This window comes from Elephas maximus, chromosome 6 (assembly GCF_024166365.1).
Source record: "Elephas maximus indicus isolate mEleMax1 chromosome 6, mEleMax1 primary haplotype, whole genome shotgun sequence".
Lineage (NCBI taxonomy): Eukaryota > Metazoa > Chordata > Mammalia > Proboscidea > Elephantidae > Elephas > Elephas maximus.
Window position 1 is genome coordinate 138335245 of NC_064824.1, and position 23589 is coordinate 138358833.

A 23589-nucleotide genomic window follows, 5' to 3' on the forward strand; every position below is an offset into this window, starting at 1 on the left:
TCTACACGTAGAGTTCAGTGACACTGGTTACATTCTTCACGTTGCATCACCATTCTAGCTGTCTCTCCCCATATCATTTCACCCCCATCGACGTAGACTCACTCTTCCATAAACTATTTATTCTTACTTTAGAGTTACTGTGTCAATTTGATCTCATGTCTTTAAAAGAGTGCAATGCTCAAGGTAATATTCTTTACTAATTCAGCTCAACATTTAGCTTGAAGATGCTGTAGGGGATAGATACAGTTCAAGGCTCAAAAAACTGTCTCAGGGCAACAGATTCAGGTGTTCCTCCAGCCTCAATGGGTCCAGTAAGTCCTACTTCTACAAGAAATTTGAAATTCTGTCCCACATTTCCCCCTTTTGATCAGGAATCATCTCTTGAGTCATTGATCAAAAGTTTCAGTAATGGTAGCCAGGCACCATCCAGTTCTTCTGGTCTCATGGCAAGGGAAGCAGTAGTTCATGGAGTTATTATGGAGTGTTTTAACACACACAAAAGTAGACTGAATAGCCCCAAGGGCCCACCACCAATTGTGGCCAATCTTGCCCCATTCACACCCCCATCGCCTCTCCCCAATATTATTTAAAGCAAATTCCATGTATTCTATCATTTTATTTATATCAGTGTCTCTCTTAAAGGACCCTTAAAAAAAAAAATAAATGCAATATCATTATAACACCTGAAAAATTAATAGTTCCTTAATGTAAAAAAAAATTTTTTTAATGTCATCTAATATCTAATAAATATTTAACAAATTTCTCTTAAATGCTATTATTATATTAAAAAAATTGCTTGAATAATAATCCAAACAAGGCCCACACAGTGATATTTATTATATGATGTATTTTTAGGCTTCTCTTTCTGGCGTCATGAGATTTATTTTTTGAAGAAACTGAGTTTCTGGTCCCGTAGAGTTCCTCGCTCTCAGGAGTTTTCTGATTGCATTCCTGTGGGATTGTCTAACATTCTGTTGTTCCCTTGTGTTTTTATTTTTGTAAATTAGTAGTTAGATTTAGAGGCTTGATTTGATCCAAATCAGGTTTTTGTTGCGGAGGAGAGGGTAGGGCTAGGGCATAGCTCTCTGTCTTTGAGGTCTAAGATGTAACAAGTGTTTTAAAATTGTTTTTCCTATTTCTTGGTTAAGAAAATGGAAGTTAGGCAATTTTTCTAAGACAGGTACTATATATCTATATATGTATACGACACATATATGATATATGTGACACACATGTGTGTGTATATATAGCATACATACACGTATGTATATATACATGTACATGTATGTATGCATATATATATGTATGTGTGTGTGGACCCTGTAGGACAGAGTAGAATTGCCCCATAGGATTTCTAAGGAGTGGCTGGTAGATTTGAACTGCCAACCTTTTGGTTAGCAGCTGAGCTCTTAACCACTGCACCACCAGGGGTCCACACATACATACAGAAACGTGAAAATGCTCAGAGTCAACAACTAAGCCTAGCCTGCATCATGCTAGCTGGGGCTTTCTGAACACAGAGTCAATTCGCAGAAAGTATTTAAATCACACATGATACTGGCTCCCCTTACACTTGCCTAACTTCTTTTTTTATTTTTTATTGTGCTTTTGCAAATTGCTCATTTTTCTATTGATGTGCTAATTTTCACTGATTTGTAAGTGCACTTTATTAAAGACATTTTGTAAATATTTATAAATTATTCACAAATACACAACGGTGCATTCTCCTCAAAATTATTCTCATTTATTTTTCTTGTCTGATTTTCTTGTCTTGACACTGGCTAGAGCTTTAAGTCCAATGTTAAAAAGCAATATTGATAGCGGGCATGACCATCTTATACCTGATTTTACGGGGGCTGTTTCTAAGGTTTCAGTGTAAGTGTAATCTGGGGTGCTGGTTTCAGAAACACTCTTTTCTAAGTTAAGGGGATATCTTTCTATTCCCAGGTTACTACAAATTTTATTACTGAATCTTATTTTTTGTCTTTCTCTAAACAACTTGATAGAAAAAATTTTCTGATTGACCCATTTTTGCTTTCATAAAACAAACCATATTTAGCTATAATGTGTTATTCTTTCAGAAATAACACCAGATTAAATTTGTTACAATTTTTGCATCTCTTTAATGACTAAGTCCGGCTTATAGTTTTATTTTTTGAGCTCTTTTCGGTCAGGTTTTAATATCATTTTGTGTTAATTTGACAAAATTATCTAGGAAGATTTCTTTCTTTTTAATATTCTGGAAGATTTAAAAAAGCAGACAATTATCGGTATTTGGAAGGCATGGCAGATCTTCCACCTGGAATTGTCTAAGCCCAGATTTGTTGTTGTTAGGTGCCATCGAGTCGGTTCTGACTCACGGCGGCCCTGTGCACAACAGAACGAAACACTGCCCGGTCCTGCGCCCTCCTCACAGTCGTTATTGTGTTTGAGCCCACTGTTGCAGCCACTGTGTCAATCCATCTCATTGAGGGTCTTCCTCTTTTCCGCTGACCCTCTGCCTTGCCAAGCATGATATCTTTCTCCAGGGACTGGTCCCTCCTGATAACATGTCCAAAGTATGTGAGATGTAGTCTCTCCATCCTCACAGCTCTCTGGCTGTACTTTTTCCAAGACAGACTTGTTTGTTCTTTTGGCAGTCCGTGGTATATTCAATATTCTTCAACACCATAATTCAAAGGCGTCAGTTCTTCGGTCTTCCTTATTCATTGTCCAGCTTTCATATGCACATGATGTGATTGAAAAGACCATGGCTTGGGTCAGATGCATCTTAGTTCTCAAAGTGATATTTTTGCTTTTTAACACTTTAAAGAGGTCTTTTGTAGCAGATTTGCCCAATACAATATGTCATTTGATTTCTTGACTGCTGCTCCCATGGCTGTTGATTGTGGATGCAAGTAAAATAGAATCCTTGACATTGCCAAGAATGGGAATTATAGAACACTAAATTATGCTCATGTGCAACCTGTACACAGATCAAGAGGCAGTTATTCCAACGGAACAAGGGGATACTCCATGGTTTAAATGCAGAAAAGATGTGTGTCAGGGTTACGTCCTCTCACCATACTTATTCAATCCATATGCTGAGCAAATAATCAGAGAAGCTGGACTGTATGAAGAAGAACAGGGCATCAGGATTGGTGGAAGACTCATTAACAACCTGCGATTATGCAGATGACACAACCTTGCTTTCTGAAAGTGAAGAGGACTTGAAGGACTTACTGATGAAGAACAAAGACTATAGCCTTCAGTAGGGATTATACCTCAACATAAAGAAAAACAAAAAACCTCATATCTGGGCCAGTAAGCAACATCATGATAAGGAAGAAAGCCTGGCATTTAGCTGCAGGTAATTGTCCTATAGGGTCGCTATGAGTCGGGATCAGCTTGACTGCACTGGGTTTAATTCTTTGATATTTTCAATTTCCATTGTTATTGGTATATCTACTTTTGACTTTTTGAATTGATTTCATTATCTATTTTTGCCTGGAAGGCAATTTCATTGTAAGTAAATCTAGCATTGCATGTGTGTATGGGTGCAAGAGTGTGCACAGTGAAGGTGGGACTCCATGGACAGTGAAGCGGCCTGAAGCTGGTGGTAGCAGAGCTATTACCACCCTGGGACTGAAGGGTAAGAGAGCCCTGTGGAGTGGGCAACCTTGGACACGCAGCAACCTGAAACAGAGGCGGAGCTGAAGGAATAAATTCTCTGACCACACTCTCCTTCCCTCTGTTTTCCTGCTGGGACACCCTACTGGCTGAACCCAACTGGAAGGCAGAGGGCCAAGAGCCTTGTAGATGTAGTCCAGATGGGTGGGCAGTAAATCTGGAAGGGCGAATAGGAGATATTGCCACTGTATCTACGAGTAACCACCTTCTTCTCATTTGGAAAGCTCCCTGGGTCGCAAAAACAGTCCATGCTTGACTACTGACCTAAAGGTTGGTGGCTCAAACCCACCCAGCAGTGCTGCGGAAGAAAGGCCCGGTGATCTGCTTCTGTAAAGACTGTTGCTGGGTGTCGTTGAGTTGATTCTGACTCATAGTGATCCTATAGGACAGAGTAGAACTGCCCCCGTAGAGTTTCCTAGGCTGCAATCTTTATGGGAGGAGATCTCCAGGTCTTGTCTTTTGTGCAGCCACTGGGTGGGTTTGAACTGCTGCCCTTTTCCAGTTAGCAGCCCAGTGCTTAACCACTGTGCCACCAGGGCTCACAGCCAAGATAACCCCAAGGAGCAGTTCTACACTTTAACACATGGGGTTGCCATGAGTCAGGGGCAGACTTGATGGCAACAGGTTTGGTTTTGGTTTGATTTGGTTTCATTGTGATTCTCTGTAATTGTATTTTCGATATATATATATATATATATTGGTTTCGTCTTGCTAGAAGTCTGTCTACTTTAATGGTTTGCTTCCCAGGAATCAGCTGTTGGATTTCGCTGATTAGTTCTATGTCAGAATATTCCAATCCATTAATTTTTGCCTTTGTCTTTATTAATCCCTTCCTCCCCTCTCTTTAGGTAGTAGCTCTGCTCTCTTTTCAGTTCCCTGCATTGACTGCTCAGTTAATTTAGTAACATTTTTCCCCTTGACGAATGATAAAAAAGCAACTTTTTAAGATGATAGGACTCTTCCTTTGTACATAGCTATGCTCACAAATCCTAAATTTTGAGGCAGAGTGCCCTCTTTATCTTTACTTCTTAAATATTCTGCAATTAAATACCTATCGACCCAATAATTATTTGGCAATGTGCTATAAAATTTTCAAAATGTTATTTTAAAAGTTAACTTTTTGCTATTCTTTTTCTGGTATATTGCATTACGGCTTTAAACAAAGTTTGCTTTTGGGGTCCTAGAAAAAGAAGTTGTATTCTATTTGTGAGGTTCATAGTTCAATGTATATTTATCACATTTATAACTTAGAGCTTCCACACCTTTTTTCCCACTTGACTTGTGAAAGATGGAGACATGAATTAAAAATTATTATTTTAGTTTCTCTATTTTAACAGTCTTTTTGGCATACAAGATTCATGATAGTGTTTTCACTATGGTGGTATCTTTGGTCAATAGCAAGTGAATTCTTTTTATCTCATTTTTGTGTATTTCTCTGGAATTCTTTAAGGCTGCATATTAATACTAAAATACATCATTTTAAAGTCTGTATTATAAGAATTACCTACGCCCATTCTTTAATTTTTTTCTTTCTTTTTTTTTTTTTAATAAACGTTAGATGAAGGTTTACAGAACAAACTGGTTTCTCATCACTTAGTACACGCATTGTTCTATGACATTGGTTAACAACCCCGTGACACGTCAACACTGTCCCTTCTTAACCCTGCGTTCCCGATTACCAGCTGTCCTGTTCCCTCCTGCCTTCCAGCCCCTGCCCCAGGGCTGGTGCGCCCCTTTTGTCTTGTTTTTTTCCATGGGCCTTCCAATCTTTGGCTCAAGGGTGAACCTCAGGAGTGACCCCATTACCGAGCTGAAAAGGTATCCGGGGCCACACTCTCAGGGTTTCTCTAGTCTCTGTCAGGCCAGCAACTCCGTTCTTTAATTTTAACCTTTGTTTCACTTTGTTTTAAATGAGTTTGAGAGTCTCTGTATTAGTGACAACAAACAAACAAACAAAAAGCCATTGCCGTCTGGTGGATTCCGACTTATGGCAACCTGATGTGTTACCGAGTAGAACTGAGCTCCACAGGGTTTTCTCGGCTGTTTTCTTTATGGAAGCAGATTGCCAGGCCTTCCTTCCACAGCACCACTGAGTGGGTTTGAACCCCCAACTTTTCGGTTAGTAGTCCAGTGCAAACCGCTTGTATCCGTGGAACAGACAAAAGTCTTTTTCCTGGTCACGAGGACTCTGATCCTTTCTATGGCTGACTGAGACCAGATAACCAGTTTGAAGAGGCATGTGTCTTTTAATAATGCTGAAACAGAGAACTCTGTGTCTGGGCTGATTTTTATGTTTTTATGAAAAATCTGTTTTCTCCTTGCACGCATTGCAAGTTCTTCCCCAGGCATTTTTTAGAACATTTTCCTAGAACGTATACAGGTATGTGTCTCCTGTCACTGATTTACAAAGACACCCATCCAAATTCTGTGAGTTTTCTTCTATCACGTCCTTGGTTATTGTTTCTGATCCATCTGTTCTAGGCTCGTCTTCATAACATCACTTGTCTGTGGGTTGGCTCTCTACTCTCTCCTCCACACCATCATCACCTCTCTCAGCTTGTTGGCTTTGTTCTTTCCTTTCAGCCCAAGAAGAGCTTTGAACATTAGTGCTCCTTCAGAGTGAAATGGTGGCTGACTACCCCACACTCCAGATTATTAGTTCCAACAGATCATGGTAGTTCCATTCCCCTTGCCAGTGACTGGTTTGGCCAAGTTTATGCCAGCTAGGGCCAATGAGACACAAGGAGATACTTCCATAGGACTTCTGGAAAAGAGAAGCAACTACACATAAACAAGGAAGCTGTTGGCCCAGTGGCTGCTGGACGCCATCTTGTGACCAAGATGGGAGCCAGCCCGAGGACAAAGGGAATGCCCTGAGGAAGGCAGAGCAGAAAGTTGGAAAGCATCTTGTTCCTTCATGACCTCATTGAACCCCTGAATCTACCAATTTTAAGCCTGCCCTACCTCTGCATGTCTTGTTAGGTAAGATAACAAATTTCCTTATTTTAAAAACTCATTTCAGTTGGGCTTTCTGCTACTGGTGGCTGTATCAGTCAGGGTCTAATCAGGAAGAAGAAACTACTCTAGGTATTTCAGCTAGAGAGAATTTAATACAGGGAATTGATTGTACAGGTAATCGAACTGCTAGGAGGCTAATAAGGGGAAGGTGAGGTAGCCCAGAGATTAGCAAAAATGGGAAGTTGTTAACACCCCTTGAGCTGGTCAGATGATGGGAAGAGGTGGTGGTATCAGAGTCCAGAGACCAGGGACATTCTCCAGGTGGCAGGGACTGGACCAAGTTAGGGTCTGCCCAGTAGGGGCTAGGACCATAAAGGGAGGATCTTTCTGGAGGGAGTTGGAGGCATGGAGGAGGTGTAGGGGCTGCTGGAGAAGCTACCCAAGGCAAAGACAGAGGAGGAGAAATGCCCTGGTTCCCTATTCTCCACACTCCCATTTCCCACTGATTTCTCCCAATGGCTGAATCCAGCCAGAAGCCAACTGATGTGGGACCTGAGAAGTAGGGAATGAAGGGGCTAGCCTCCCCCCATGATACAGAGCAGGCAGGGGAATGGGGGGCATGGATCTCAGGGCACACAGGCAGAGGGCACCACAGCACCCCAGTTTATGTCATTGATTTGATTCTTCTTTTCAAGAATCAATTGGTTGGGAGCTACGGCTACTAACCCAGAAGTCGGCAGTTAGAAATCCACCAGCTGCTCCTTGGAAACCCTATGGGGCAGTTCTATTCTGTTCTATAGGGTCACTGTGAGTCAGAATCGACATGATGGCAGTGGGTCTGGTTTTTCTTTTTTAATGTGTGTTTAATCCAGGGCTTCAAACAGGTTTATTCCTGTTCAAAGTCCTGCTAAAAATGTGGTTTTCTAACAAGTTTCCAGGCACTGCTAATGCAGCTCATTAGGGACGAATTCTGACAACCACTGGTTCTCAAAATTTATTATACATAAGAATCATCTGGGGATTTTGTTAAACTGTAGATTCTGATTCAGTATACCTCATGTGGAAAGGCCAATTCTCAGCAGGGGCTTGAACCAGAATGAACCGGTTCAAAGCTCTGATTTAGTCTACTATTGTGCTCTTCCTTTCTTGGAATAACTTGCTTTATCCCCTCTGTCTTCCTTTTCATGCCATCCTACTGACTTCTCATCTTCATCTGTTCTACTTTTATGGATCACAGGGGCTATGTGTTCTTGTACTCCAGGGAGGATGGCCCACAATTTCTGAAAATCCATCTGGATCTTACGATGAGATGTATGCTTTCCCTCTACATTTTCTGGATGCTGTCCCATGTTCTTTTTTCTGAAATTTTTTCCATAACGTGCAGGGAGGTCCATGGACCTGCTGTCTGTCCACTCCTGAGACAGTGGAGGGGCCACGTGAGAACAGGGTGGAGTGCGGTGGCCCGCCCTGGTCCCTGGTCTACCTGGGCTTGGGGAGGAGGCCTCTTCTCCTGCCTCTTCTGGCAGCATTATCAGGTTGCTATGCAACTCTGGTTTCCACCACAGTGCACTGCCACAAGTGTCCCCTACAACTGGGCTGGCTCCTTCCTTCTTCCCTCCCTTCCTCCCTTCCTTCCTCACTCCCTTCCTTCTTTCCCTCCTTCCCCTTCCTTCCTTCTTCTACCATCCTTTTTCCTTCTCTTCCTCTTCATTCCTTTCTTCTCTCCTTCTCCTTCCCGGTCTTTCCCTCCCTTCCTTCCTTCTTCTACCTTCCTTCCTTCCTTCCCTTTTCCCTCCCTTCTCCCTCCCTCCCTCTCTCCTTCCTTCCTTCCTTTCTTCCCTCCCTCCCTCTTCCCTCCCTAATGTGCCTGTCTGGTCAAAGACTCACAGCAGAACAGCAGAGGGACAAGCCTTCCTAGGCTCAGACCTGAGGCTATCTTGTGGATTTCCTTTCCCTCCCTCCCATCAGCTGTGTCTTCAGACACTTTAGTGAGCAAACAGGAGCAGCTCTGAACGGGGCATCATATCAGCATTTTAAGAACCATCATTTCCTGTCCTCTCCCTTCCCCACATTTGTTTTTTCCAATCCATCCCTGCCATAGAGTCTGACGTCAGCAGGCTTCGGGGAAGGAGAGAGACAGAGTGACCGCAGAGACCAGCCACAGAGGGGGGACCATGGTCCAGCCTGTGTTCCTCACTTCTGGCCTCAACAAACCTCATCTCCCCTATCCTACGCTGTGCTTTGCCAGGCTGATATTTCTGGCTCCCCAAAGCCGCCACTAACATACTCTTCACTCCGGCAGGGCAGTCTGATTTCAACCACCCTCTTTCTGTGCTGGGGGACACCACACCATTAAGGCCAACGGTTCACAGTGGATTCTTTTGGATCTAGATGGACTATATTTATATGGGGTTCCGGGCAATTCTTGCTTCCTCAGGCCTTGCTCACCTTGACCCTCTGATTGGCCCTTTATTTCTCTCTGCAAAATGTAAATGGTCCCTGGTGATGGAAGGTAGCACGGAGGCTCCTGGGATGAGCTGCCTCCTCCCCTGCAAAGCAAAGCACCCCCTCCTGGCCCGGCCCCTCCTCCCTGGGTCACAGACTGTGACCGAGCCTTATTGCCTGTCTCCGGGAATTCATCTCCTGTCTCTCCTCTGTTCCACCTCTCTGGGGCTCCTGGCCCCTCCTCAGCCTCTCAGCATCATGCCCCCTCATATTTGCCAGGCAGCTGGCTGCCTTCATTATTTTTACGCCAACACAGTTTAAAAATTTCCGCTGCCTCCTTGCTGTCTGTGGAGACGCGGCTGCCACATTACTTTGACAGGCTGATGTCATTAGTGGCCACGCGCACGCTCTTCAGCTAATGAGGCAGCAGAAAGAAAATTAAGGGGAAAACCACACAGGCACATTGCTTTATATGTAGATGGAGAAAAGAAACAAGGGCAAGAAAATAGAGGCTGCTCCTGCTGGCTCCTCTCCGAGCGTCCAGTGGGCCAGGGCATACACACCGCTGGGAAGGCCTGAGACGGGCCCTGGCTTTTGACTACTGCTACCCCAGCATTCAGCCCTAAAATCCTGTGACGTGGGGCACATCCTGCAAAGCTACCTTACCGAACTGTGTAATCAGGGCGTGAAAACTCGAGGTCCTCGTGTTCAGCACGGCCAGTGTCTGGTGAGTGAGGCCAGACGGAGATTTCCAGATCCATCTGGAATCTGTCACTCTCTACATCAGCTGCCATCCTCCACTGTTTAGGCCACCTCCATCTCTCAAGTGGATTTCCACAACAGTCTGACTTCTGCCATTCCCCCCACCCCAGGTGTTCTCCACCCTGGAGCTGAGAAATCATTTCATACACTGATTCGATTATGTCACCTCTCCTGCTTAAAACCATTTAGCAGATGCCCATTGTCATTAGAGGAGCCCCTGGGGGTGTAAATGGTTAACGCGCTTGGCTGCTAACTGAAAGCCTGGAGGTTCGAGTCCACTCAGAGGTACCTCAGAAGAAAGGCCTGGCAATCTACTTCCCAAAAATTGGCTGCTGAAAACCCTATGGGGCGTGGTTCTACCCTGACACGTGTAGGGTTGCTGGGAGTCCAAGTTGACTCCACGGCAATGAGAGGCAGTGTGGCAGCATTGTCCTTACGACGAGGCCCCTGCCTACCTGTCCGGTCTCACCTGGCTCCTCCCCGCAGTTTCCCCTCTGGTCCCTAGGCTATCACTGAGCAGTCTTTCAGAGCGCACGCAGGTATGCAGCAGCAGAGCTCTTTTCTGCCCCAGGACATTTGCCCATGCTGTTCCTTCTGCCTGGAGGGCTTTTCCCTCCACTCTTGCCAGAGTTTCACAGAGCTAAGTCTTCAGCCTTCAGATCTAGGCTTGCTCATCACATGCTCGGAGGCCTCTGACCCAGACAGTGGGCCTTGGTGTTGCAGCTTTCTCCAAAGTAAAGCAGTGACTGTATGGTAATGTCTTAGTCTAGTGTTGCTATAACAGAAATACCACAAGTGGATGGCTTTAATGAACAGAAATTTATCCTCTCACAGTCTAGGAGGCTAGAAGTCCAAATTCAGGATGTCAGCTCCAGAGGAAGGCTTTCTCTCTCTGTTGGCTCTAGAGGAAGGTCCTTGTCATCAATCTTCCCCTGGTCTAGGAGCTTCTCAGTGAAGGAACCTTGGGTCCAAAGGACGTGCTCTGCTCCTGGCGTTGCTTTTTTGGTGGTGTGAGGTCCCCATGTCTCTCTCCTCACTTCTCTGTTTTATATCTCAAGAGAGATTTAAGACACAATCTAATCTTGTAGATTGAGTTCTGCCTCATCAACATGACTGCTGCTAATCCCATCTCATTAACATCACAGAGCTAGGATTTCCAACACACAGGAAAATCACATCAGATGACAAAATGGACAGTCACACAATACTGGGAATCACGGATCAGCACGTTGACACATATTTTTGGGAGACACAATTCAGTTCATGACAGGTGGTGTGTGTGGCTACCTGCCCAGGTTCCCACCAGCTCCATGAGGGCAGGAAGTACATACGCTCCTGTTCCCCACTGTGGCTCCAATACTTAGCACAGCACTTCCCAGGAAATGTTTGTTGAGTGAATAAATGTTTACAGGATACCTGTGGAATGCCCTGCTGACAAAGAGGTGGTCTGGGGGAAATATTTCCTGGCTGGTGGTGTCCCTGCCTTGTTTGATAATACATATTATTCCCACTGGTTTGCTGGCGACCTCTGCTCTGTAGGATGGTGTCTTAGTCACCTACTGCTGCTGTAACAGGAATACCACGAGGGGGTATTATCTTCTCACAGCTCAGGAGGCGGGAAGTCTGAATTCAGGGTGCCGGTTCTGGGGGATGGCTCTCTCTCCTCTGGCTCTGGCTGAAGGGGCCTGTCTCTGTTCAGCGTCTATTCCTTGTTCTGTGGCAATCTCCTGTGGTGTGTGTCCTGTATCTTCCCCTCCGTTTGTGCTTGCTTCTCCGTGCTAATCTGTTCTTTTTATATCTCAGAGGTGATTGGCTTAAGGCATACCCTGCAGTGAAATGGCCTCTTAACATAACAAAGACAACCCATTCCCAAATGGGTTTGCATACACGTGTATACCAAAACAACACAACAAAAAAACCCTTTTGTCATCCATTTGATTGTGACTCAGTGACCCCGCAGGACAGAGTAGAGCTGCCCTATAGGGTTTCCAAGGAGCGGCTGGTGTATTTGAACCACCGACCTTTTGGTTAGTAGCCGGAGCTCTTAGCCACTGGGACACCAGAGCTCCTCCACATGTATAGAGGTTAGGATTTACAACATACATGTTTTGGGCACACAATTCTATCCATAAAAGACAATAATACATTCTTTGGGAAATAGCACAAAATGGGGGATGGGCCTGGAGGGGCAACCACACATGCTGACTGCAAATGAAAGTGTTCGTGGAAGCGGATCCGGAGATAACAAGGGGCAAATGAAGCTGGCTGCTTTATCAGAGCTGTGAGCCACAGGGGGTCCCGTGGGGAGGCAGGGAAGAGCACTGGGTTGGATGTGAAGACGTGGGGTCCAGTCCTGGTGCTGCTACTTTCCAGCCCTGTGACTTCGGGTAAGTAGCGCCCCATCTGAGTGCAGCTGGACTTAATGCCCTCCAAGGCCCTTGAGCACATTCAAACTGTGGTGTTGGCAAAGAATCCTGACTATACCGCGCACTGCCAGAAGAAAAATAAGTCAGTTTTAGAAATACAACCAAACTGCTCCTTAGAAGTGAGAATGGCAAGACTTTGGCTCACTTTGGACACATCAGCAGGAGGGACCAATCGCTAGAAAAGGACATCATGTTTGGTAAGCTGGAGGGTCAGAGAAAACAATGGAAACCCTCCATGAGATACAATAGCCGCAACAAGGGACACAAACAGCCATCGTGAAGATGGCACAGAACGGGCCAGGGTTTCACCGTCACCTGTAAGGCTGCCACGAGTTGGAGGTGCCTGGACAGCAGCTAACAACAGCACCCCGGCAGCTGTGACATCCTACTCTGGGGGAGAACCAGAAACGAGTTCTACAGAGAGGTGGGACCAGAAAAGTAGTGTTTCCCTGTAAAAAGATAAGATGGGTCTTCGTGAGTGTTTCAGGAATTTGTCTTTCGGGTGAGAGACAGGAGGAAGGAGAAACAGAGCTCACTTGAGCAAACCCCTTTATCCAGACCAATCATCTCACCCACAATTTGTGGCAGCTGCAAGACAGGTCTGGGTCTATGCTCTGGGGAGAGGGGAGGTGATTTGCGCCCTCCTGCCTGCTCTCCTCCAGGTCTGGGACAGTGGGCCCACACTGTCCTGAGCCTTCCAGAATTCACACCTGGTGGCAGCCTGGCCCGGCACCTGCCCTTGCCTGCACTTCTACCTCATGGTCTTAACTAGTGGTCAGCCAGGCACAAAGGCCTGGCACTGTCAACATGCTCGCTTCCGGAGCCGTGACTCGGCTTTGATGTGTGCTGGTGGAACACTGCGCGCCGCTCTGACAGGCTTGGCGTCCGCCTGCCGCCGTGATCCTGCCTTTGTCTGGGGATGGGGGACTGTGATTTATGCCATGAGCTCGCTGTGAAACCTTTTGCCTCAGTAATTCTGAGCGCCGTGGGTGTCTCTTTACATCTATTTAAAGTGTGGCTGTTGCCCATGGACAGCATGCTCAGTGACATTCCCTTGTGTTTCTGTGTACGCCTCGCCATGGGGCCGGAGTCCTGCCACCGAGCATCTTTGTGGCCGTCTGAACGTGTTTGCTGCAGGCTCCATGGGGCTGCTGAGCCGAGTGGCCTGTGCCTTTGATCTTGAGTGCAGTGATTATACCTGTCCCCGGTGGAACACTCGTAAGGAGCGCACAGGGCTGGGTGGAGGAAGGCGCCACCTCTGCCGGATACCCACCGTGTTCTGCTCACGTTGTCCTGGGGCTAGGCCAGCGACTCACGGACACTTGTACCTTTGCTTGGGGGATTCTCAGACTGGTGAGTACATTCCCATGCGAAACCTGTTCCTGGCCAGGAGCACACGGACGCTGGTGGCTGTGGGTCTCATCTGCGCTTCTTTGCTGGGGAGCCCTCTTGAGCAAAGAGAACGAAGTCCCATTTCCAAAGATCTAAGGGCAGGCCACACACTCGGGAGTTGCTGGGATCCCTTTTGTTCATTCAACAAACATCAGCTGAAGGTTTGCACGTGCGATGTTCGGGGAGGCAATGGTGGGTAGAGCTGTTTGTGAAAGCCTCAAAGTACTCAGAATCCCCAGGGGAACTCCAATTCTTCCCCCAACAGAGGAACTGACTGGTGATTTGCTGTCACCTCCCAAAGCCAAGTGCTTCTCGTGTCCTCTTGGTTCCCACTACCATAAAACCAACCAGTTGCTGTTGAGTTGACCCTGACAGCGACCCACATGTGTGTCAGAGTAGAACTGTGCTCCATAGGGTCTTCAGTGGCTGATTTTTTGGAAGCAGATTGCGAGGTCTTTTCTTCTGAGGTGTCTTTGGGTGGGCCAGAACCTCCAACCTGTTGGTTAGCAGCTGAGAACGTTAAGCATTTGCACCGCCCAGGACCTCTCTTGACAACCCACTGGCCACAAACTAAAAGCCACCCCAACCTGAACAGGAGAATGACCAGACCCACTGGTTGGACCCCATCGCTGTGTGGCTGGCAGAGTATTGGGGATCCCAGGGGAGGGGAGACCCGAGGGGAGGTACCGAGCCTTGTCCTGTGTCTCTAGGTTGAGGTAGCAGCAGCCCTGAAAGCCAGAGTTGAGGGGCTAGAGCTCTGTCCCCAGGGATGACAACTGTGGGGCCACACTTAGGACTCTGAAACGTGGGCAGCAAAGAGCACTCAAAGGGACATGACTTCAAGGCTAATAAAGGATTATCTGTAGTCACTGCTGAAATACATTGACTCTTTTTCTTTTCTCTTAAAGAATCTACCCAGATGTTTCCCACTTGTGAACCATGGAGTAAAAAGTCTGTGTTTCTTTCTGCTCTTTATGCAGGTTCATACAACAGGGGTTGGAGTGTGCTTCTTGGCTTAATGCAAACATGCCGTGGATTCGAGGGGAACGGACTAAGCCTGCTAGTAACGGGAAACGTTACAACACACGTTATGAATATAAAGCATAGGTGTTGTAGAACATAAAAATGCTAGCATTTCTTTCAAGAGTCCAAACCAAAACCCGTTGCCACAGATTAGATTTCAACTCATTGAAATCACTGCATTAAGTAGCCTTAAGAGAACTACTTAGTGTGAGATTTAGAGCCGAAAAAACTGCCATCAGGTTTGCCACGCAGAAAATAGTTGCCTGGGTGAGAACACCAACTCCACGTACCTGGATATCTCACGGGAGTGCGGTGTGGACAGAACGCGAGAAATGTGTAAACGTGGAAGGTGCTATCATTCACAAGGTGGAGGCTCAGTTTGGGTAATTTTGTTCTATATCAAATGCCAGATGCTACGAGAAACCGATTATTATTGTTCTGAAAATTACACAGGAAGATGAGCTGTCAAAATATTTTAAGCCATGACGGCAGCGTCCCCAGGTGACCACTTTGAAAGAATACCTTCTGGTATGCTTGGGGACCCCCAAATGCATGCTTCTACAGTGATCCCTGGAGCTTGCTTTTTACAGTGCGGTTCCGGACCAGCAGTCTCGCCCAGGAGCTTGTTAGAAATGCAGACTCTCGGGCCCCACGCCAGCCCCCCGGGATCGGAATCCGCATTTTAACAGGATCCTCGGGCGTTCCGGCCCGCTCAAGTTTGAGAAGCGCTGCCCGCCGCCCAGCGCACGGGCGGGGCCTCTGCGCTGCAGGGCTGCGGTCCAGCGCACGGAAGCCTCAGCAGCGCCCTTACCTTCGGGAAGGCGTCGGGCCACACGCTGGGGGAGCCGTGGTTGAGCAGCGCCTGCACCGTGAGCTGCGGCGGCGCGGGCTCGGGCGCGCAGGCGGCGGCCTGCAGCGCGCGCACCAGCGGCGAGGCCCCGCCGTAGTCGAGCACGCCCGCGTCGGCGCCGTGCCGCAGCAGCAGGCGCGCCAGGTCAGGGTGCGCGCGGCCGCAGGCCTTGTGCAGCGGGCTGCGCTCGTCCTCGTCGCGCGCGTCCGCGTCGGCGCCGTGCCGCAGCAGCAGCGCGCACAGGCGCAGGCCGCGCGCGTACTCGTCGGGCTGCCGCAGAGCCCCGCACGCCGCGCTCAGCGCCGTCTCGCCGCGGCCGTTCCGCACGTCCACGCGCGCCCCGCGGCCCAGGTAGAGGCGCGCGTGCTCGTCCAGGGCGCGCTGCGCCGCCACGTGCAGCGGCGTGTCCCCGCCCGCGCTGTCCGCCAGGTGCACCGAGGCCCCGTGCTCCAGCAGCGCCTGCGCGCACCTGCGGGGAGGCCAGGGCGGTTACCGGGGGCGCCAGACCCTAAGCCCCTGCCCCTTCCACCCCCAGCAGGCTGCTTTCTGGCTGGCCTTGGAACACCCAGCGGGCAAATTTGCTCCTTAAGATAGCAAAGGTAATCCGAGAAGAGGGACCTGTTTGTTGTTAGTTGCCAGCCAGCAGATCCTGACTCAGGGCGACCCCTATGTGTCCCATACAAGGGCCACAGGGGTCGGAACTGAAAAAAAAAAAAAAAAAAAAATGAGATCTGACATCATGACCACACTGGGGAAAGCAGCTTTGTTGAGTAGTGTCCCACCGGTTATTAAATGGTGGTCATGGCCGGTAACGTTTCATCGGAATCCACACACAGGGTAAATCTTATGATGAAATGGTAAACGCTTGGTGCTACTTTGGAAATCTTGGTAGCACAGTGGTTAAGAGCTCGGGCCACTAACCAGAAGGTGTGCAGTTTGAACGCACCAGGCGCTCCTTGGAAACCCTGTGGGGCAGGCCTATTCTGTCCTATAGGGCCGCTATGAGTTGGAATTGACCGGATGGCGGTGGGTTTGGTTTTTGGTTTTGGTGCTCCTTTGGAGTCCCTGGGTGGTGCCAATGGTTAAGCGCTGGGCTGTTAACCAGAAGGCTGGCAGAGTCCACTAGAGGTGCCTCAGAAGAAGGCCCTGATGATCTGCTTCTGAAACGTCACAGCTGTTGAAAACCCCGTGGAGCACGTCCTACTCTGCCACACATGGGTCGCCAGGAGTCAGAATCCACTCCAGGACACCTGGTGGTGATCTTGGAAAGTAGCTTCAAAAATACCTGAACCAGTTGCTGTTGACAGTTCTCTGACTCAGGGCGACCCCACGCGTCCAACGGGCACTTTTCAGTTCTAACCTTACTTTTTTTTTTTTCCTTTTGAATAGTACCTATTTCTTCCTAAAACCTTTACTGGCCCTGGGTTCCATTCTGTGCCCTCTGACCTTTGCTCTCGTGCAGTCTCCTCTACTACTTAAACGCACACGCCATAACACCGGTGCTCCCGAGGGGTTTTCTGGGTGACCCCGTGAGTGCTCCATTGCCTTCTCCGTGCTGGCTCCCCAGGTCTCTGCGTCCAGCTAGACCTCTCCCTGGGTTCCAGATGCTGGTATGTAAAGCCCCCACGTGGCAACTCCACCGCGTGTCCACCCCGGAGTTTGCCCCTTCCGCGTAAGCCTGCTTCCCTCCCTGTGTCTGCTTCTCAGTCCCGCACATCGGGAGTCCTGGATTCCTTGCCCTGGTTGCCCATCTCAGTGGTCACTCCATCCCTTTACTATCTCCTCCCTCCATCCCCACTGCCCCTTGCTGAGGCCCAATTCATTTCCTGACCAACCGTTTACAGTGTGTCCCATTTCTGATCTAACGAGCTCCAGACTTCCCAGAAAGAGGTATTCCAGTGGGAACTGATGACACGTGCTTACTTAATACCCAGTGGCGCCCATTGCTTGCTATGGAAAGGACACTGGATGCCTCATGATCCAGCTCCCGGGGACCTCACCAGGTTCCTTTCCTGATGCCACACCCCATTTGGTGATCTATGCATTGGGGTGGATGCCTGCATCCTATCTGACCAGGTGTGGTTCTTAGAAACACATGCTGTTGTTCACACTGCATGCCTCTGTGGGTGCTGCTGCTTCCCCTTGCCTCCTGTCATGGCTGACACGTTCCTATCTCTCCCCCTCTTCCTCTGGGAAGCCATCCCAGGGCCACCAGCAGAGGGACCACACCTCTGTTGTCATCCACCTGGTATGTAAGGGCTGGACAGTGTTCATCACACCACACCTCCCGTGTTTGTGAGCACTTCTGACTCCTCTCTTGGATAGCTGGCTCCTCAGTATAGGAACAGGGTGTATTTCTCTCCGATTCTTCATGCCGCTTGCAGGGCTCAGCTCACGACGGCATTCCCTAAAAGCCAATGTGTGGAGCAAATGCGTTTCTTTAATTAACATCTTCCAGCTTTTCTTCCTCTCGCCGCTGCTTTGGCTATTCTTTACCTGCGTGGGGCTCAGAGCAAGATCGTCCGCTGGGAGTTTGGGGCTGGAAGCGGCTGCCTTAAATCCATTTCTCTTTCCACTCAGGGACTCTTGGCGTTTTTCTTCTCTCTTTGTATTTTCTGAGCCTCCATACCAGCGGTGTCTTGAGAAGTGGTCTGTCTTGGGTGAAAGATCTTTACAAACATTCAGTTTAATGTGAAATGTCCTTTGGGACAATAACCAGCCAAGAGAGAATGCAAATTTTACAATCAGAGTGCTGCAGGTTTGCTTCCTACTTGTCTCTCTGGGAGGAATTTTGAGCAGTGCCGCAGGAGGTTAGAAATCAAGGGTTCTGTCTCATTTTGCCACCGAGTCTGTGTGTGCTTGCAAACAATGACAAAACATTTTCTTCTCTCTCTCTCTCCTTTTAAAGCAGCCCAGGGAAATAAAACCTGTCCTCTCTCCCACTTCCACAACATAACTTGCTAATGGCCAGTTATTTGCTGCACCAATACCTTTCAGAAGAACAAGGGGACGACCCATCCTCTGGAGAGCTGGAGGTGACCTTTTCATTTTTAATGAAGAGTTTCTAATTTGCCAAACCCTGGCCCTTCCTTAGAGCGGCTGTGACCACAGGCATGAGACAAACACAATGCAACTCGTTGGCTGCAATGCATCTCTGTTGGCTCATGGCCAGTCATTAAAGCCACAATGCGGAGGCCTCGCCAACAACAGGGAAGAGATTCACGGGCCCACACGCAAAGACCAGGCTGCAAAACAGCGCTGTACTGTCTCATTTAAAAAAAGCAGACACCTATACAACACCTGTATCTGTGTTGTCGTTGTTGTAAGGTGCTGTCAAGTCAGCCCGACTCATGGCGACCCTTGCGTAACAGAACGGAACGCTGCTCGGTCCTGTGTCATCCCCATGAGAGGCTGTGGATCAGACCACTGTGACCCACAGGGTTTTCACTGAATGATTTTTGAAAGTAGATTGGCAGGCCTTTCTTCCTGGTCTGCCTTAGTCTGGAAGCTCTGCTGAAACTGCTAAGCATCCTAGCAACATGCAAGCCTCCACTGAGGGAACGGTGGTGGCTGAGCGTGAAGCGCACTGGCCGGGAATTGAACCCGGGTCTCCTACGTGGAAGGTAAGAATTCTACCGCTGAACCACCAATGTCCCCTTGATATCTCTAGCTCTAGCTCTAGTTCTGTCTCTCCTGGAGATATCCAGTGTGTGTTTACCTCTCAATGATGGCGTGATGGTTGCTCTTATTTCCTTTTTTCATTTCCAAACTTTGCAAAAAAATTGGAGCGACAGTTTAAGATAAGAACAACAGGGGTTATTAATTACAAAACCACCCCCACCAGCCACAGTAACAGGCTCACAGATTCTAAGAATGACAGCTTAGCTTTCCAAGTTCCCCAGATACTCCCAAACCTCGCATTGATAGGTCCAGGAGTGAGCAGCTGGGAAGTACGTACGTCAGTGCCACAGAAGGACAAGCCTAGAGGGGTCTAGGGGTGGGTGGGTACAAGGCAGTCAGTGATGAGAAGAGACGAGACAGTCGTGGGGGCCTCTAGACCTGCCCCTGGAACCAGGCCCATCCTTAAGACACATTCAGTGCCTTGTGTGTGTCTGTGTCCCTGGTGGATAGAGAAGGCTCCATTGGTCCTTGACCGGACTGTGTGGGCGGCTGGCTTTGGCTGAGCCCTTCAACCCAGGCAGAGTTTCGGAGCGGGCTTCCTGCTATCCCATTAGACAAGCAAATGCCAGAAAGGCCTGGAGTCCCTGTCAGCCATGACTGTCAGGAAGCAGGGGTAGAATTCCCATCCGAGGATGTCAGAACGACTTTGTCTTATATCTTACAAGGATTAAGGGGACACCATATTGTCTGAACAGCCTCTGATTAGAAGCAGTCTGGACAAACACACTCGCTCTCTGACCTCGTGTCTCTGTGTGTGATAGCGTGTGCAGTGACAGGTGTTACAGGACCACAGGCCTGACAGCAGAAAGGCAGACGTTAACAGAGAGGAGCCCTCAAGGGCGGTTGAGTTACTTTCATTTCAACTCAGTTCTAAAGGTAGAAGGAGGACTCTGAGACCTCAGTCCCCACACACTGCTCCCACCCACCCTCCAGCGTCTTCCTAGGCCCCTCCCAGGTATGGAAGGTACAGCTCCTCAGCCTGGACTTTTCGTGGCTCACCTCCCTGGACCCGGCTGCCTCCACTCCTACAAACCCACCTGCCGTGCCTCTGAGCATTGCATGCACTCCATGGAGACGCCTCTTCTCTCAGCCCAGGCCTGCTCAAGGCTGCCCCTCATCCCCTCTCCCCAGCCAGCCAGCCTTCCAGATCACTCTGTTAAGCACACAGCTGTCCCCACAGTATTGCACGACTTCCTGGTTCTGAGCTAGAAGCCCCAGTACCTGGTCCTTTTTTTTACAAATGTGATCCTTAGTACTGGAAACAACTCTGAGTTACAGGTGGACTCCACAGGTGGGGATGTGAGGCTTCACAGAAGGTGACTTGCTCAAGGACATACAGCCAGGAGGTGGGAGAGTAGAGACCTCGGCTGCTTGACTTGGTTTCAGAGCGCTCAGCCACCCCGCCCACCATGCTGCCTCTTCTCATCTGTAGGCGCTTCTGAGTCAGGCACTGTACGAGGCAGTTTCCATTAGTTGTTACTAAACGTTCATTCATTCATTCACTCATTCAGTAGGCAGAGAACATGCCCCATGCTCTGTACACCAACAGCCTTTCCAGGCAGGGAGACGTGCTTCTCCTCTGAGTACTCCATGAGAACTGCTGGACAGACTGACAAGACATTGAGGGCAGGACAGGGCGAGGGAGGGGCAGCCCTGTGGAGCACCTACTACAGGCCTGGTGATATACTTCTTGCCTCGTCCTGCCAGCAACTCTGCATGGCACATTTCATGATCACCTGACAACAACAACAACAAGCTCTCCCTGAGTGGTGCAAAGAGTTAACGTGCTCTGCTGCTAACCAAAAGGTTGTTGGTTCCCGTCCACCCAGAGGAGCCTGAAAAGAGAGGCCTGACCACCTGCCTCCAAAAGCTCAGCCACCGACAGCCTTAAGGAGCACAATTTTACTCTGGGGTTGCCTGCTGACTTTATCTCCTCAACACTTCTCAAACGACTCCTTTGATCCTCACTGCTGCCTTGGAAGAAAGGCCTGGTGATCTCTTTCTAAACATTCAGCCACTGAAAACCCTGTGGGGCACAGTTCTAGTCTGACACACACGGGGGTGCCATGAGTCAGAGTCGACTTCTTGGAAACTAGTTTGGTAGTTCTCCTGCCTGTGGTGTGAACCCCTGCGGCCACTGGCTAATAGAAGAAGGACCGAACAACCACCAGAAATGATACTGAAAAAGCCATACAACAGCAATCAGCAGCTATTTACAAATAAGGCTAACTTACATGAACTATCTCTGCATAGAGACAAAGCTTACTGTAGTTACCAGGGGCTGGGTGGTCAAGGAGTGGGAGTTATCGTTTGATGGGTGCTGAGTTTCTGTCTGGGGTGATGAGAACATTTTGGAAATGAATAGCGGAGATGGGTGCATGACACGGTGACTATAATTCATGTCACTGGATTGTACATTCAAAAATGGTTAAAATGGGCCGCCTTCTGGGCCAGGAGAGAAAGTACTGACAGTGAGATAAAGATAAATTTCTGATGTCAAGACTAAAAGCTGAGAGTATTCAAACTTAAAATTCTCTTTGTTAAAGCCATCCACTTGTGGTATTTCTGTTACAGCAGCACTAGGTGACCAAGACAGTAGAGCACCAAGACAATAAAGCACATTTTCTTGGTAGACACACCATAAACAGAGAACAAAAATAAGGCTAAATTCAAGATTCACTCGTTTTTTTCCCCCAAGGGGAAAAAAGGCATTGCTTATAAGGATGTTGCTTATAAGCGCTTTTGCTAGAACTAAGAAGCATCTGTCTTGTGAGCGGGGGTTTCTATCCCTGAAGTTGCCAGAGTCCTTGGAACATCCTGGTATGCCCCATGCTATTTCCCTCATGTCACTGTAATACAATGACATTTCTCAAGCTGAAAGAACTGAAGAAAAAATTCAAGCCTCAAGTTGCAGTATTGAAGGATTCCATGGGGGAAAACAGTAAACAATGCAGGAAGCATCAAAAGAAGATGGAAGGAATACACAGAGTCATTATACCCAAAAGAATTAGTCGATGTTCAGCCATTTCAGGAGGTAGCATATGATCAGGAACTAATGGTACTGAAGGAAGAAGTCCAAGCTGCTCTGAAGGCATTGGCGAAAAACAAGGCTCCAGGAATTGATGGAATACCAATTGAGATGTTTCAACAAACAGATGCAACGCTGGAGGTGCTCACTTGACTATGCCAAGAAATATGGAAGACAGCTTCCTGGCTAACTGACTGGAAGAGATCCGTATTTATGCCTATTCCCAAGAAAGGTGATCCAACTGAATGTGGAAGTTATAGAACAATATCATTAATATCACACGCAAGCAAAATTCTGCTGAAGATCATTCAAAAACGGCTGCAGCAGTATATTGACAGGGAACTGCCAGAAATTCAGGCTAGATTTAGAAGAGGATGTCGAACGGGGGATATCATTGCTTGTGTCAGATGGATCCTGGCTGAAGGCAGAGAATACCAGAAGGATCTTTACCTGTGTTTTATTGACTATTCAAAGGCATTCAACTGTGTAGATCATAACAAATTATGGATAACATTGTGAAGAATGGGAATTCCAGAACACTTAATTGTGTTCATGAGGAACCTGTACATAGATCAAGAGGCAGTTGTTCGGACAGAACAAGGGGATACTGTGTAGTTTAAAGTCAGGAAAGGTGTGCGTCAGGGTTGTATCTTTTCACCACACCTATTTAATCTGTATGCTGAACAAATAATATGAGAAGCTGGACTATATGAAGAAGAACGGGGCATCAGGATTGGAGGAAGACTCATTAACAACCTGCAGTATGCAGATGACACAGCCTTGCTTGCTGAAAGTGAAGAGGAGTTGAAGCACTTACTAATGAAGATCAAAGACCACAGCCTTCAGTATGGATTGTACCTCAACATAAAGAAAACAAAAATTCTCATAACTGGACCAATGAGCAACATCATGGTAAATGGAGAAAAGTTTGAAGTTGTCAAGTATTTCATTTGACTTGAATCCACAATCAACACCCATGGAAGCAGCAGTCAAGAAACCAAGACGCATTGCGTTGGGCAAATCTGCTGCAAAGGACCTCTTTAAAGTGCTGAAAAGCAAAGCTGTCACCTTGAAGACTAAGGTGCACCTGACCCAAGCCATGGTATTTTCAATTGCATCATGTGCATGTGAAAGCTGGACAATGAATAAGGAAGACTGAAGAAGAATTGATGCCTTTGAATTATGGTGTTGGTGAAGAATATTGAATATACCATGGACTGCTAGAAGAATGAACAAATCTGTCTTGGAAGAAGTACAACCAGAATGCTCCTTAGAAGCAAGGATGGCAAGTCTGTGTCTTAAGTACTTTGGACTTGTTGTCAGGAGGGATCAGTCCCTGGAGAAGGACGTCATGC

At 47.8% G+C, this 23589-nt stretch overlaps 1 protein-coding gene and 1 non-coding gene across 2 annotated transcripts in view; both read right to left on the reverse strand.

Moving 5' to 3' along the window:
- The window catches only part of ASB18 (ankyrin repeat and SOCS box containing 18), an 82062-nt gene that overhangs the window by 3635 nt on the left and 54838 nt on the right, over positions 1 to 23589 (reverse strand). The window contains exon 5 of the mRNA XM_049889036.1: positions 15487 to 15994. Coding sequence (XP_049744993.1) covers positions 15487 to 15994 — 508 coding nt within the window. The remainder of the gene's footprint in view (positions 1 to 15486; positions 15995 to 23589) is intronic.
- TRNAG-UCC (transfer RNA glycine (anticodon UCC)) lies at positions 19108 to 19178 on the reverse strand. The gene has a single exon. It is a non-coding gene; the product is annotated as a tRNA-Gly (tRNA).